This window comes from Aquarana catesbeiana, linkage group LG05 (assembly GCF_042186555.1).
Source record: "Aquarana catesbeiana isolate 2022-GZ linkage group LG05, ASM4218655v1, whole genome shotgun sequence".
Classification (NCBI taxonomy): Eukaryota; Metazoa; Chordata; class Amphibia; order Anura; family Ranidae; genus Aquarana; species Aquarana catesbeiana.
The window spans coordinates 116,692,605-116,708,562 of NC_133328.1; the positions used below are offsets into that span (position 1 = coordinate 116,692,605).

General features: G+C 46.4%; 1 protein-coding gene across 2 annotated transcripts in view; it reads left to right on the forward strand.

The window, feature by feature from the left end:
* Nucleotides 1-3,471: 3,471 nt before the first annotated feature.
* Nucleotides 3,472-15,958, forward strand: part of FAM221A (family with sequence similarity 221 member A) — a 45,540-nt gene continuing 33,053 nt past the window's right edge. Inside the window, exons 1-2 of one of the 2 annotated variants that reach the window (XM_073630105.1) lie at nucleotides 3,472-3,671; nucleotides 15,407-15,580. In XM_073630105.1, the coding sequence (XP_073486206.1) occupies nucleotides 15,489-15,580 (92 nt within the window). In that variant the 5' untranslated portion in view covers nucleotides 3,472-3,671; nucleotides 15,407-15,488. The remainder of the gene's footprint in view (nucleotides 3,672-15,406; nucleotides 15,581-15,958) is intronic. The other variant, XM_073630104.1, reaches the window with a different exon arrangement.

Genomic DNA, 15,958 nt, shown 5'->3' on the forward strand with positions numbered 1-15,958 from the left:
TACACCATAACTTCTAAACTGAATCCGGTTTGTTTCAAGCTCCAGATTCCCAAAAGCCTCAACTCTCTAACTCCTTCCATGTTGCCCTTCTGAAGCCTTTAGTCCTCAATAAGTTCTCTCGTCCTCTCTCTACCGCAGCGCCAGTCTCTGAGGAATGAGGATAGTACCTCGTGCATTGGAAAGGGTTTGGTCCTGAGAAGAGGTTGTGAATCACGGCTTCTGAGGTCTTTGCCCCTCGTCTGTTGAGGAAGTTTCATTTGAAGTTCCCCTCTAAACCTGGTCCCAGGCGGTGAAGGGGGAGGCCTCGTAAGAGTGGGGGTACTATCATGGTTATGCAATAGAGTTTGTCAGCTAACCTGTCTCCATGTGTTCATCTCTAGAGACCAGCTGACTCTCACGTGACTGCTTTTATAATCTCTCCTCTAGCATTGCTCCACCCCAGGTCCTACCAGAGAACTCTATATTAACCTCTGCACTGCAGGCCAGCCCTGCTGATCAACGTTTGTGTGTCTGGCTTCCTGTTTGCCGTGTGTTCTACGTTTGTTTCTGTTACCGACCTTGGAGTGTTCTCAACTATTCCTGTCTGCTCGTGACCCTGACCTTTGGCGTGTCCCCGGCTATCCCTGTTTGCCTGTGACCCTGAACCTTTGGCGTGAACTCTGTTGTCCTTGTCTGCTTGTGGCCCTGACCTTGGCTTATCCCTTACTATCCCTATCTGTTGCCTACTGTGGGCGTGGGCTGGGGGACCCTGGGGGTCGCAACCTGGAGCCAGTTGCAGCCCAGTCCATCCTCACCACTAGAGGCTCTGGTGAACACCTGCTGGCTCTTAGACTCCGCGCCCTAGGGAATCTTACGCTCTAACCCCGGTGGGATCCGTGTTGGTGTTCCAGCGGCCCTGCCTTCCTTACCACCCTGACTCCCATCCTCAGCAGTCAGCCGTAGGGTCCACTACCTTGCAGTGCACTCCTGATTCCAACGGTGTGCATCTGTCACCTAGCCTCAAGGTGACCTGACAGTGATCCAGCGCTTATTTCGGCTGCAATCTCCGGAGCTCAAGATGGCGGATCCACATGCTGCTCCCTCGGGAAACCATGCCTCCCACGGCTCGCCTGGGAGGCATGAGCTCAGAGGCTTACCTTGACATTCTGCCAGCCTTCCTATTGGACCCACAGAGATCGTCACCCTATCCACCTGCGACCTACTGAGAGGACAATGAATTGCGGACACTCCTCCAAGCCCTGCCAACTAAGTCCAACATAGAGGCTGTCATTGGGTGGGTTGAGGCATCCCATAGAAATGAACTTCAGGTCGTGAGAAAGGAGGTACAGGCGCTCTCCTCCAGACACGGGGAAAGCCTTGCTCTCCAGGCTGAACCAGCGAGTGTCTGCACTGTAAGCAACACAGAGCACGCACACAGAGGCGGCAGTGCATCTGCAGGGTGCACTTTGAAAGATATGGAGGACCGGAGCTGCCGGCTCCAGGGCTTGCCAGAGGCCACTGAAGCGGAAAATCTAGCCGCCATGGTAACGGACATATTTAAAGGCATAGCGGGGGTGAACCTACCGGAACGAGTGGAGTTAGATCGGATCTACAGGGCGCTGGGCCCTAGATCGAACAACACCACCAGACCCCGGGATGTGATCTGTAAGCTGCATCATTACACATCGTCCGGAAGGCCTGGGAGGTAGGAGATCTGGAATTTGACAGAGCCCCGATCAAGATACTTCCAGACCTCTCCAGAGCTATGTTGCAATGCCGAGCCATGCTCTGACCTCTCCTTGATCTGGCCAGGCGGCTGGATTTCACATACCGGTGGGGTCAGGAAAGGTTCCCTCTTTTTGTGGAGGGGACCAATACTCTACCTAAGTGCACTTCTTTCTGTGCATTCACATACACTTTTTTGGTTTGCTTTTGGTGTTTTGTTTTTGTGCATAGCACTGCGGGCTTGTAAAAAAAAAAAAAAAAAAAATGGCACTTTGTAAAAGTGAGGCTATTAGGAACTACTTGCATCTGTCAGACATGTCATTAAAGCTAATAAAACTGATGGCAGGGCTTTTCTGAATCTGGCACTGGATGTTTGAAGGGGCCATACTGCCAGAAAAACCTCAATAGGAATTTATTAGTTAAAACTTTTTTTTACCTTAATGCACCTTAAGACAAAGGCATAATGAGCTAGTATGCATAGCTAGCTCATTATTTACCTGCAGCCGTCCTCATACACAGCTCCGGCGGCCGACATCGCTCCCGGGGTCACTTCCGGGTATCGCGGGCTGTGGCGCTGTCATTGGCTGGAGCCGCGGTGATGTCACGCCTGCGCATGCGCCGCTGGAAATGGCAAACTCACTGAAGCAACAACTTCGGCACATGCAAATACAGGGGATATCTCCTAAACCGTCCAGGTTTAGGAGATATCCAGGGTAGCTACAGGTAAGCCTTATTATAGGCTTACCTGTAGCAAAAAGTGTGTTGTAAAGGGTTTACAACCACTTTAAGGTTAAAAATGACCCACTACCTGTTCGCCCCCCCATACTTATCTGACTCCTTTACCAATCCAGCAATATCCCATCTGCAACATCGCTCTCCCCTCTTCGGCTAGGTTCACACTGTTGCTGGTGGTTGTGGGCGTGTAAATCACACCTATTCCCATACAAAGTATGAACAGCGATCTCTCATCTCCCCTTCACTGTTAACCCCTTCACTGCCAGTGACATTTTTATAGTAATCAATGCATTTTTATAGCACTGATCGCTGTATTAATGCCAATGGTCCCAAAAATGTGTCAAAATTGTCCGATGTGTCCACCATAGTGTCCCAGTCACGATAAAAATCGCAAATCGCCGCCATTACTAGTAAAAAAAAAATAATAATAATAATAAAAATGCTATAAATCTATTCCCTATTTTGTAGATGCTATAACTTTTGCGCAAACCAATCAATATACACTTATTGTGATTTTTTTTTTTTACCAAATATATGTAGAAGAATACATATCGGCCTAAACTGAGAAAATATTTGCTTTTTTTAAAAGAAAATGGGGATATTTATTATAGCAAAAAGTACAAAATATTGTGTTTTTTTCAAAATTGTCGCTCTTTTTTTGTTTATAGCGCAAAAAATAAAAAAAGCAGAGAAGATCAAATAGCACCAAAAGAAAGCTCTATTTGTGGGGGGAAAAAAAAGACATCAATTTTGTTTGGGACATCGCACGACCGCACAATTGTCAGTTAAAGCAGCGCAGTGCCGAATCGCAATAAGTGCTCTGGTCAGGAAGGGGGGGTAAAATCTTCCGGGGCTGAAGCGTTTAAGGAGAACAGCCATTAATTCCTGTATTGAGGCGAGCCCCCTTGTGTTTTTCCAGTCTAGGTCTGGTACTGAGCAGTGACACATCCCTGGGAAATAATTTGAAATGTAGTCAGCTGTATAGTGTGGGCATGCTGGGACTTGTAGTTCTGTAGAAGTGCAGGCTTGTCTATGCAGGCAGCTGGGATCAGACATCCCTGTTGTAGCAGGTTGGTGAGGAGCCGCCCACATGGACAGCCCAGGCTCCTTCCGTGTCAGCTGTCTTCCTGGGTCACCTCCTCCACCTGCCCCGACACCATGGAGAGACTTCACTTCCAGGGGGCCGCAGGGGCCATAGACGACTACGTGGAGTACAGGAGGTGAGTACCCCGGTCAGTGGGCACCGTTCATTATATGATCTATAGAGGGGAGGGGGAGGGGGCTCGTTCTATCTCACTGTCTAATTCATTCTATACACGGCATTGGTTGCTAAGATACGACAACTACAACTCCAGTCACTGTCTGTTCAGCTGATGTGTCCTTCATTCTACTAAATCCCAGCAATATGGGACAGCACTGTGCATCGCCCTGTTACTGATTATTGTCCTCACACATAGAGATCTATAGGGGTCATTGGGGGGATTTATTGATGACCAGTCATACCTTTTTACATGAGCCTCAAAAAGCGCCCATGCACTACTTTTGGACACCGCGGTGTACTACGACGCACAGAGCTTTTACGGCTCATTCACACATCTGTCTAGAACACTGCGTTTACATCAAGATTTGTACACGTCTGTCGGAATAAATGGGCTGTACACACATAGCTGCGTCTACAAAAGGAAAATGTGTGAAGTAGGACGTAGCTGTGTCCAGGGCCAGCAGAATGTATGAGTGTAAACACACACACGTGTGTGAAGTCATTAGAAGAATTATATACATCTTAAGACCCGTACACACAATACGAAAATCGGAAGTCAAATTTTGTCAGACTAACGATCTACCGATTTTCGGTTAGTCGATTCTGTTTCTTCGTCAGACAAAAGTTGGTGGCAGGGCTTTTCTGAATTTGGCACTGGATGTTTGAAGGGGCCGTACTGCCAGAAAAACCTCAACAGAGATTTATTACATTCAGCTAAAAGTCACAACTTTTTTTTTACCTTAATGCATTTCCTTCATTAGCCCCCTTTCGCACGAGGCGGACTCCGTTTCCACGGAGCCTGCCTCAGTCCGCCGGCTCAGCGGGAGATCTGTCCGTTGATCTCCGCTGAGCCGGCGGATGACAGGTCCCTCTCTGCTCACTGAGCGGGGAGGGGCTTGTCAGGCGCCGCTGCCGCCTATGGAGGGATCGGATGAAAACGGAAAGCATGTCCGTTTTCATCCGATCTCACCCGATCCGATCCGCCAGCGACGGACCTGGACGTAGAGCCATCCGTCTGCTTTTAGCGGATCGGACGGGATCGGATGTCAGCGGACATGTCTCCGCTGACATCTGACGCTCCATAGACTAGCATGGAGCGCCTGTTCAGGTCCGCCGTCAAAACTGACAGGCGGACCTGAACGGTCCGATCGTGTGAAAGGGGCCTAAAGGTTAAAAATGTCCCACTACCTGTTCAAAAAATCCCCCGCCCCCTAATACTTATCTGACTCCTTCACCAATCCAGCGATATCCTATCAGCAGCATCTGTTAACACAATATAAAATTATTGTCAGATGTGAACTCAACGTCTGATTTTCGTTTAATTAGTATGGTTTTTGTACGAAAAAAATCATAAGAGCAAGACTACGCATGTTCAGAAACGAAAGAGCACATACAAAATTAATCAACACCAGTGGCGGCCTGTGCACTGTAGGCGCACGGGCGCCGCCCCCCGTCCCCTCAGCTGAGTTGGCTGCATTCCCCCCTCATCCCCCCTGATCCACACGTTCGGGGGGGGGGGAGCAGCCAGAGGCGCAAACCTCGCGAGTGGGGGGGGGGGGGGGGTGATGGGCACAGGTGGCTGCATTTGATGGGCACAGGTGGCTGCATATGATGGACGCAAGTGGCTGTGTTTGATGGGCACAGGTGGCTGCGTTTGATGGGCACAGGTGGCTGCGTTTGATGGGCACAGGTGGCTGCGTTTGATGGGCTCAGGTGGCTGTGTTTGATGGGCTCAGGTGGCTGTGTTTGATGGGCACAGGTGGCTGCATATGATGGGCACAAGTGGCTGCATATGATGGGCACAAGTGGCTGCGTTTGATGGGCACAAGTGGCTGCGTTTGATGGGCACAAGTGGCTGCGTTTGATGGGCACAGGTGGCTGCGTTTGATGGGCACAGGTGGCTGCGTTTGGGCACAGGTGGCTGCGTTTGATGGGCACAGGTGGCTGCGTTTGATGGGCACAGGTGGCTGCGTTTGATGGGCACAGGTGGCTGCGTTTGGGCTCAGGTGGCTGCGTTTGATGGGCTCAGGTGGCTGCGTTTGATGGGCTCAGGTGGCTGCGTTTGATGGGCTCAGGTGGCTGCGTTTGATGGGCACAGGTGGCTGCATATGATGGGCACAAGTGGCTGCGTTTGATGGGCACAAGTGGCTGCGTTTGATGGGCACAAGTGGCTGCGTTTGATGGGCACAAGTGGCTGCATTTGATGGGCACAATGGCTGCATTTGATGGGCACAAGTGGCTGCATATGATGGGCACAGTGGAGCTGCAATTGATTTGGGGGGGTTCAGTATTTTTCAGTTTGCACCCCCCCAAAAATTTTGAGCACCGGCCGCTACTGGTCAACACATTACGTCACTTCTGACATTGTATTCTGTCGTACGAGAATTTTTGTATGGTGAGTAACCTCTTCACTTTTCACATGAGACTAGCATGCCACAAAAAACAGACAAACAGTCGTCCTAAAATCTGATCGTGTGTAGGAGGCTTAAGACCTTGTTTACAAGAGGCCCATATACAGTTGTATGCAAAAGTTTAGGAACCCCTGACAATTTCCATGATTGTCATTTATAAATATTTGGGTGTTTGGATCAGCAATTTCATTTTGATCTATCAAATAACTGAAGGACACAGTAATATTTCAGTAGTGAAATGAGGTTTATTGGATTAACAGAAAATGCGCAATATGCATCAAAACTAAATTAGGTGCATAAATTTGGGCACCCTTGTCATTTTGTTGATTTCAATACCTGTAACTACTTAGCACTGATTAATTGGAACACACAATTGGTTTGGTGAGCTCATTAAGCCTTGAACTTCATAGTCAGGTGCATCTAATCATGAGAAAAGGTATTTAAGGTGGCCAATTGCAAGTTGTTGTTCTCTTTGACTCTCCTCTGAAGAGGGGCAACATGGGGGCCTCAAAACAACTCTCAAATGACCTGAAAACAAAGATTTTTCTACATTATGGTTTAGGGGAAGGCTACAAAAAGTTATCGCAGAGATATAAGCTGTCAATGTCAACTGTGAGGAACATAGTGAGGAAATGGAAGACCACAGGCACAGTTCTTGTTAAGGCCAGAAGTGGCAGGCCACATAAAATATTGGCGAGGCAAAGGCGAAGGATGGTGAGAACGGTCAAAAACTGCCCACGGACCACCTCCAAAGACATACAACATCAACTTGCTGCAGATGGTGTCACTGTGCATCCTTCAACAATTCAGCGCACTTTGCACAGGGAGAAGCTGTATGGGAGAGTGATGCGAAAGAAGCCTTTTCTGCATACATGCCACAAACGTAGTCGCTTGAGGTATGCAAACGCACATTTGGATAAACCAGCTTCATTTTGGAATAAGGTGCTGTGGACTGATGAAACAAAGATTGAGTTATTTGGTCATAACAAGGGGCATTATGCATGGCGGCAAAAGAACACAGCTGTCAGGGCTGGGCTCAGCCCTTCCTTCTCTGAGCTGGCCGCTCAGCTGTCGGCTAATTGCCAGCTCCCATCTCTCTCCACAGTTACCCAGCTGTTGTTGATTCTGCTCGTCAGTCCTGCCTACTTAAAGTTGTCCAGCTCACTTGATCTCTACCTTCACCTTTGTCAACATCACAGAGACTTTCTCCAGCGTTCCTGTTGAAGACTTGCTCGGCTGACGTTCCTTCTGGCTCCTGATCCTGCTTGCTGTACTACTACGTTTATCTCTGGCTCTCTGACATTTGCTTAGAGCCCTTGCACACTGGGGCGGTTTGCAGGCGCTATTGCGCTAATAATAGCGCCTGCAAACCGCCCCGAAAGTGCCGCTACTTTCATTCCAGTGTGCAAGCCCCGAGGGCTTGCACACTGGAGCGATGCGCTGGCAGGACAGTAAAAAAAGTCCTGCTAGCAGCATCTTCGGAGCGGTGAAGGAGCGGTGTGTATACCGCTCCTTTACCGCTCCTGCCCATTGAAATCAATAGGACGGCGCGGCTATACCGCCGGCAAAGCGCCTCTGCAGAGGCGCTTTGCGGTGGTATTTAACCCTTTCTCGGCCGCTAGCGGGGGGTAAAACCGCCCCGCTAGCGGCCGCATACTGACGGTAAAACGCCGCTAATAATAGCAGCGTTTTACCGCCGACGCCGCCCCCTGCCCCAGTGTGCAAGGGCTCTTACTGAACTCTGGCTTGCTTTGACTACGCTTACTCTGTTTACATTATTATTATTATTAATAAACAAATGTGATTTAACTTTACGTCTGTCTCGGTCTGATTCATGGTTCCTGATAGTAGGCGAAGGCCATGAATTCAGAAGATACAGTCAATCCACTTGTTAGTAATATTTTTTTTCCAGATTGGATGAGCAAGATCACTGCATGGATCAGTTTGCCATAGCGTTACAAACACTCCTGAGTCGCACGGCTCACCTGGAAACGCCCACTGTGGCTGCTCTGGTACAACCTGAGTTGCAGGCCGTCCCTGTTGCTGTGCCAGTCTCTGTGCAGGCACCCGCCTCGAGTATTACCTCTATAGGAGGTATGTCTGGTTCCGCTCTGCTTCCACAGAGATTTGGGGGCGATCCAATTCAATGCAGAGGGTTTCTCTACCAGGTTGAGATTTACTTTGAGATGCTGCCCCATTCGTTTCCTACGGACAGAAGCAAAGTAGGTTTCTTGATATCTTTGCTTTCTGAGAGAGCCTTGGCCTGGGCAAACCCTCTATGGGAGACGCAAAAACCTGTTGTCTTGCGTTACCCTGACTTTGTGGCCTCCTTTAAAAGGGTATTTGACGTTCCCGCACGCTCTGCTTCTGCTGCCAAGTGCCTCATGTCCATCAGAGTACGAGAACTGTTGCCGACTACGCCATTGAATTCCGTACTCTGGCAGCAGAGGTTGCTGGGAACAATGAGGCCCTCGTGGCTGCTTTTTCTCATAATCTCTCGGATTCCATCAAGGATGAGATAGCAGCCCGAGATATACCCACTGAGCTGGAGAGGTTGATCACGTTTGCATCCTCATTGACTCCAGACTCAGAGAGACTCTCTTTTAAGGAGCGCTTTTGGAAGCCACCTGTACGTTTGCCTCCGAGCTTTGCAGTCCCACCCGTGCCTCCCTCACCTCCCATGCCTCCTGGTACAGAGTCGGTCAGTGAAGATGAACTCATGCACTTGGGCTTCACGCGTCTCTCTGCGGATGAGAGAGCCTTTAGTAGGAGGGAGAGATTGTGCCTTTATTGTGGCCAGGCAGATCACTTTTTGAAGTCTTGTCCTACCCGTCCAGGGAACGCCCGAACCTTGAGGTCCTGTCATGGACAGACCTTAGGTGGCGTTGTTTCATCCCCAGTTATACAGAAGGATAAGCCCCTGGTTTCGGTCACCCTTTCTTGGGCTGAGTCGTCCATCGAGATACAGGCTCTAATCGACTCTGTGGCTGCAGGCCTGTTCATTGATGCTGCCTGTGTATCGCAGCACTCGATTCCGCTGCAGCTGCGTGACACTCCACTTGCCATTGAGGCTCTTGACGGGAGACCTCTACAGCCTGCCCATGTGACTCATGAGACGGTTCCGTTGTCCATGGCCGTAGGGGCTCTTCACCATGAGATAATCCAGTTCCAAGTTATTTCCCCACCTAGGTTTCCGCTGGTTATTGGTTACCTGGTGCCATACCCCCTCGTGGCCGGGTTTACCCTTTGTCGGTCTTGGAGGATAAGGCCATGGAGGAGTATGTTGCAGACGCACTTTCTCGAGGTTTCATCCGCAAATCCTCGTCTCCTGCTGGTGCTGGTTTCTTCTTTGTGAAGAAGAGCGGTGAACTGAGACCTTTTGATTATAGGGGTCTCAATTGTTTCACGATTAAGAATGCGTATCACCCCCAGTCTAATAGGGCCGCAGAACGAGCCAATCAGTCCTTGGAGCAATTCTTACATTGCTATATTTCTGACCATCATAACAACTGGTCAGACCTATTACCGTGATAACAGCATTCCAAGAAAAACACTTGCTACCCACAGTAAAATTTGGTGGAGGGCTGTAGGGCTGTGTGGCCAGTGCTGGTACTGGGAATCTGGTTAAAGTTGAGGGTCGCATAGATTCCACTCAATATCAACAGATGCTTGAGACTAATGTTGAATCAGTCACAAAGTTGAAGTTACGCCGGGGCTGGATATTTCAACAAGACAACGACCCAAAACACTGCTCAAAATCTACTCGGGCATTTATGAAGAGGAACGAGTACAATGTTTTGGAATGGCCATCCCAGTCCGCAGACCTGACTATCATTGAACATCTGTGGGGTGATTTGAAGCGGGCTGTCCATGCTCAGCAACCATCAAACCTAACTGAACTGGAGATGTTTTGTAAGGAGGAATGGTCCAAAATACATTCATCCACAGTCCAGACACTCATTACAGGCTATAGGAAGCGTCTAGAGGCTGTTATTTCTGATAAGGGAGGCTCTATTAAATATTGATGTGATTTTTCTGTTGGGGTGCCCACATTTATGCACCTGTCTAATTTTGTTTTGATGCATATTGCGCATTTTCTGTTAATCCAATAAACCTCATTTCACTACTGAAAATTTACTGTGTCCTTCAGTTATTTGATAGATCAAAATGAAATTGCTGATCCAAACACCAAAATATTTATAAATGACAATCATGGAAATTGTCATGGTTTCCTAAACTTTTGCATACAACTGTATTTTTGCCTCCCTAGCTGGCAGGTGGAACGTGCAAGAATCCCATTCAGGTCTGTTAGGACGCGGCTGCTGCACACACACACAGCCACTTGTCTAATGTGATAGGTGTGCAGGTAAGTGGCCTCAAATCAGAGAGTGTGCGTTTGGGGCTGCTTATCCACACCCGCACATCTGTCACGTTAGGATGAGTGGCTGTGTCCATGCAGTTTCAGTGTCTTAAAAGAATGAGCTGCTTGCGTGTAGCTCTTGCCGGCCAAGAAAAACAGCCCATTCACAATATTAATTTATTTCAGGTACTTTTATATAGCGCCATCAATTTACGTAGCGCTTTACATATACATCGTACATTCACATCAGTCCCTACCCTCGAGGCGCTTACAATCTAAGGTTCCTAACTCACATTCCTACACACACATAGGGCCCATTTAGACAGGAGCCAATTAACCTACCAGCGTGTCTTTGGAGAATATATGGGCCTTCTGAACGAGGCATAAACACAAGTAGTTTAGGTGCATATCTTACATAGAGTCTTCTGCTAGATCTTCATTCCAACCAGAATTGAGCCCTAAGCCTGTACAGACAATGAGATTATTGGACAAATGATCATTTGTTTTTTTTTTGCATGCTAGTCTCCATATTAAATGTGAATAGGTTACTAAAGCGTGAAAATTCGGAGACGCATCAGCGTATAGCCTGTACTCGTGTACCCATGTAACCAATAAAGAACTTTTATTCAAGAGCATCCGAGTTGGCAGCCCTTTTTGATTCAAACATCTGATTATTGACATAAATTAAAGTGCACTGTGCAAACGTTTCTGTATATGAAACCAACATTAATAGTATAATCCCATTGGTGATTCATTATTGAAATATCAATTCATTCACATGTATTTGTGGGAAGATATCCAAGAGTGTAGAACTTAAAGAGGAAGTAAACCCTGATGGGTTTTACTTCCTCTTTATTCCCCCGCAAAGTAAAAGCATAATGGGCTAGTATGCATTGCATACTAGCCCATTATGTTGCACGTACCTGAAAACGAAGCCCGCAATGTCCCTGCTGGTGGCCGCATCCATCTTCACCCCTCTTCCTTCCGGGGCTGTGGACTCCGGCTCTGTGACTGGCCGAGTGGCGTGATGTCACTCCCATGCATGCACGTGGGAGCCGATGGTCATGGCGCGGGCCCTATAGAAGCGGCACGATCATGCCCTTTCTTTAGCGTGCATGCGCCGATGACATTGGCACAAGTGTATATGGTAAGTATCTCCTAAACTGTGCAGGTTGAGGAGATATTTCCAGTACCTACAGGTAAGCCTTATTATAGGCTTACCTGAAGGTACAAGTAGCGTGTAAGGGTTTACAACCACTTTAAGGAGTCTCCATGATGTGTGCATCCACCACCAAGGGGAGAAAATTAAATACGCTTACCAGAAGGCAGCAGGCATATAATTGTCAAGGGGTCACAGGAATGTTGTCCACAAATAAGTGGTGCAATTCCTCCTTCGCACCTGAGCCACTTGTCAACCAAGCAAGGTGGTGATCATCAAGATGGTATCCATAAACAATCAAATTTCCTTCACAGCCAAATCATTTGGTAGGTTATAGATTGTGGCATCCAAAAAAGACAAAAAGCCTCCACATAGTGTTAAAACCGTTTGGTTACGGATTTAGTAAAAGTAGAAAGCTTTACAGAAAGTGCGGGATATTATGCATCAATTAAACGTGATCGCAAAAGCATGAAAAGTTCAAAAAGTGCAATGGCATAAAAAGGACTTGTCAGATTTGACGCGTTTCATCCACAAAGACTTCAACTGGGGTATGAGTCCAAATCCATGCATTGCACAATAATACACACACAGTAATTGGCAATAATTAAACAAACCTGTATAAAACATTTTGACGTGGCCACGTCCATCATGGTATCCGGCGTGCGCTCCAAGCCTCAATGTGAATTCCAGTAGTGATAGGTACTAATCCACAGTGAGGCTTGGATAGAGTTGAGCCCTAGCCAATAGGACATCTCTCAATCATGCAGCCTTATCCTTCATGGCTTCCTGGTAGCGATCCACGCCTCTGTCTGAAACTGAACAGTAATCCTCCCTGCAGATCAAGCCTCTGTCTGAAACTGAACAGTAATAGGATCCCTGTGGATCAATCCTCAGCATGATCATCAGCTGATATGCCCTCACAATTCAGCTAGATGACACGGGAGCCATCCGGATGAATAATAATAAACCAGAGCTGAGCTAAGTATATGAAACGCATTCCAAGCCTCACTCTAAAAAACATTCAATATGAGCAGGTCTCTGGAATGGAAACCGAGTCTCAATCCGGCACTGGTCAAGCATCACTCTGGACAGCATTGAGCATAAGTGGGTCCCTGGAACGTGAACCTGGCCTCATTCTGGACTGGTCAATAGTCACATTAATAGAACAATTAAATAAAACGTAAGATGTAAACGTGATTGTACAAAGGACAATAAAAATTCAAGCTGTATTGATAAAAGCATTAATGTCCCAGTCAACATTCATGCCATATGGCCTATAAGATTTAAGTTCGTATATCCAAAAAGTTTCTAACCATGATACATCCATTATGCTAGGACCCACCCCTCCCCCTCCATGGAGATAAATATTTATCAATGATAAGGAATTGAGTACCGTTAGGGTCTTTATTGTGATATCGAAGGTAGTGTTTGGGGACGCTGATTTGTAACTCCTTTCTTTATATTTGCTATATTATATGCTCATTAACTCGAACGGGAAATGGACGTATGGTCTGTCCAACATATTGTTTATTATATGGACATGTAGAGCCTCAATGTGAAGTCCAGTAGTGATACAATGAATTTTGTCGCAAAAGTGGTAAAGTGCTTCATCTGATAGCTCTCACAAGTTGCTTTAGTTCTGTTTTTTTTTTTTGTGTCAAACACTCAAGTGAAAGTGGAAATGTTATAAAGCATTGCATGTAACCACACAGTTTACAAATACCTTTTATGTACATTTGTTTTTTTACCTATTTTCAGTTTGTTTTGGATAGAACCTCCCCAATGGGGACAGTGAGAGAATTAAAAAAAAATAAAAATTATTAGTAAAGGGAAAAGGGGAAGGTTAGAACCTCAATGAGTTTTTTTTAATTGCTGCCTGTGTTTCCTGTTTCATTGAAACAACCCACCTATTTTGCTTTCAATTATGTTTATTCAGAGAATATAAAAATAGACAGAGATTACAAGTGCCATTATACATAGCAACACACATCTCCTTTTCATAACAAAATAAAAGATTACCAATCTAACCGTAACAACCTTCCCAGTATATAAAATGAGTAACGGGACATAAAGGCTATCATTGTGTCTAAAGTAGGCTAATTAAGATTACTGGTCAAACATTCTTCCCGCCTGGTCAACCTCAGCATATTGGGAACGACTTGTTACCCATCTACCTTAAACAAGCTTATCATCATGGTAGTGTGTAAAGACATAAGGCGCAGGGCAACCACGTCCAGATTCTGGGTAGCCCAGGCTCTATGAGCAACCACGTCCAGATTCTGGGTAGCCCAGGCTCTATGAGCCTTCTATGGACACACGCCACATCCTCAATCCTCCACACACCCCCACTTCCGAAGGAGTCTTCCCAAAACAATGGGAGATTATTTTAAAAAAAAAAATGTTAAGACTTACAACCCACTTTTTTAATTTTTTTTTTGTCCTGGTTCCTCTGGGATAAATAATGAGGGAAATCTCCCCAATGGTTTAATTGACAGCAATAAAATCCTGAGGTGTCCATAATCTATTCAAAAAGGTTTCGCTGAAGTTGTAATTTAAACATTGAATCCCATGGACATACGCTATATTACTAAAAGTATTGGGACGCCTGCATTTATACGCACATGAACTTTAATGGCATCCCAGTCTTAGTCCGTAGGGTTCAATATTGAGTTTGTCCACCCTTTGCAGCTATAACAGCTGCAACTCTTCTGGGAAGGCTGTCCACAAGGTTTAGGAGTGTGTCTATGGGAATGTTTAACCATTCTTCCAGAAGAAACAACAAATTTGACCATGTATCACCACAGAGTGGTACTGTGGATACTGGGAATATAAAAAGTGCCATATCCTGATTAATCTACAGTATGTACAAACCATTAGTGTGAATTTTAAATCTTATTGTCATTATTGCGTATTTTTATATACATTAAAGATGTTATTTGCGTAGTGTTGTGCCTAAAAAGTCCAAAGCTCCCTTCTTCTTCTCCATTCTTATTCTTCCAGAAGCGCATTTGTGAGGTCAGGCTCTGATGTTGGACAAAAACGCCTGGCTTGCAGTCTCCCCTCTAATTAATCCCAAATGTGTTCTTTTGGGTTGAGGTCAGGACTCTGCAGGCCAGTCAAGTTCCTCCACCCCAAACTCGCTTATCCATGTGTTTATGGATCTTGCTTTGGGCACTGGTGCACAGTCATGTTGGAACAGGAAGGGGCCATCCCTAAACTGTTTCCACAAAGTTGAGAGCATGAAATTGTACAAAGTGTCTTCGTATGCTGATGGCTTAAGAGTTCCCTTCACTGGAACTAAGGGGCCAAGCCCAACCCCTGAAAAACAAACCCTTATCATAATCCCCCCTCCACCAAATGATTTGGAGGGGTGACTCAATGCTTTTGGCAATATAGTGTGCATGCGCGAGTTTGGGATGGAGGAACTTGACTGACCTGACCTCAACCCGAAAGAAAACCTTTGGGATGAATTCGAGCAGAGACTGCGAGGCCAGGCCTTCTTGTCCAACATCAGTGTCTGACCTCACAAATGCGCTTCTGGAAGAATGGTCAAAAATTTCCATAGACGCACCCCTAAACCTTGTGGACAGCCTTCCCAGAAGAGTTGAAGCTGTTATAGCTGCAAAGGGTGGGCCAACTCTGGGATGCCATTAAATTTCATGTGCGTATAAAGGAAGGCATCCCAATAATTTGTTAATATAATATATATCACGTAAACCTTTCATTTTATTTTGCTCCGATTGTGACTAATGTGGGACTTTTTTTTTTTTTTTAAGAATTGTTGGTGAAGATGATGGAGGAAAACTTTTTACCCCAGAAGAATATGAGGAATACAAGAAAAAAGTACTTCCAATTAGAATGCAAAACAGATTATTTGTCAGCTGGAGATCACCAACTGGAATGGACTGTAAACTTGTGGGACCTGAGACCCCCTGCTTTTGTACACACAGGTAAAGGTACCCCATATCTTGTTCAGTCTTTCTCAACCTTTTTTCTCAACCGCTGCTAAAACATATCTATTGGAGGTCAGTGGGAAAATACTCCACACATTGGTTCTCAGTAAGAAGAATGTCCCTCTCCCCTTGCAGACAGCAACAAAGATCCTTGACGTCATGGTGCTGGCTCTGCCAAGTGTCGATAACTCCTGGGCTATGCAGGCATCGTTAAATGGAATGTCAATTATCCACAGCAGGAACTCGGTAGGAAAAAACGATGGCGCTGCTGTAGCCAGACCAGTAATGCAGCGGGGTAGATGTGTGGGATGAAAAAGGGGGGTAAATAGTTAAAAAGATCAACATTTTGGAGGGAAGAGGCAACACCCCTATATA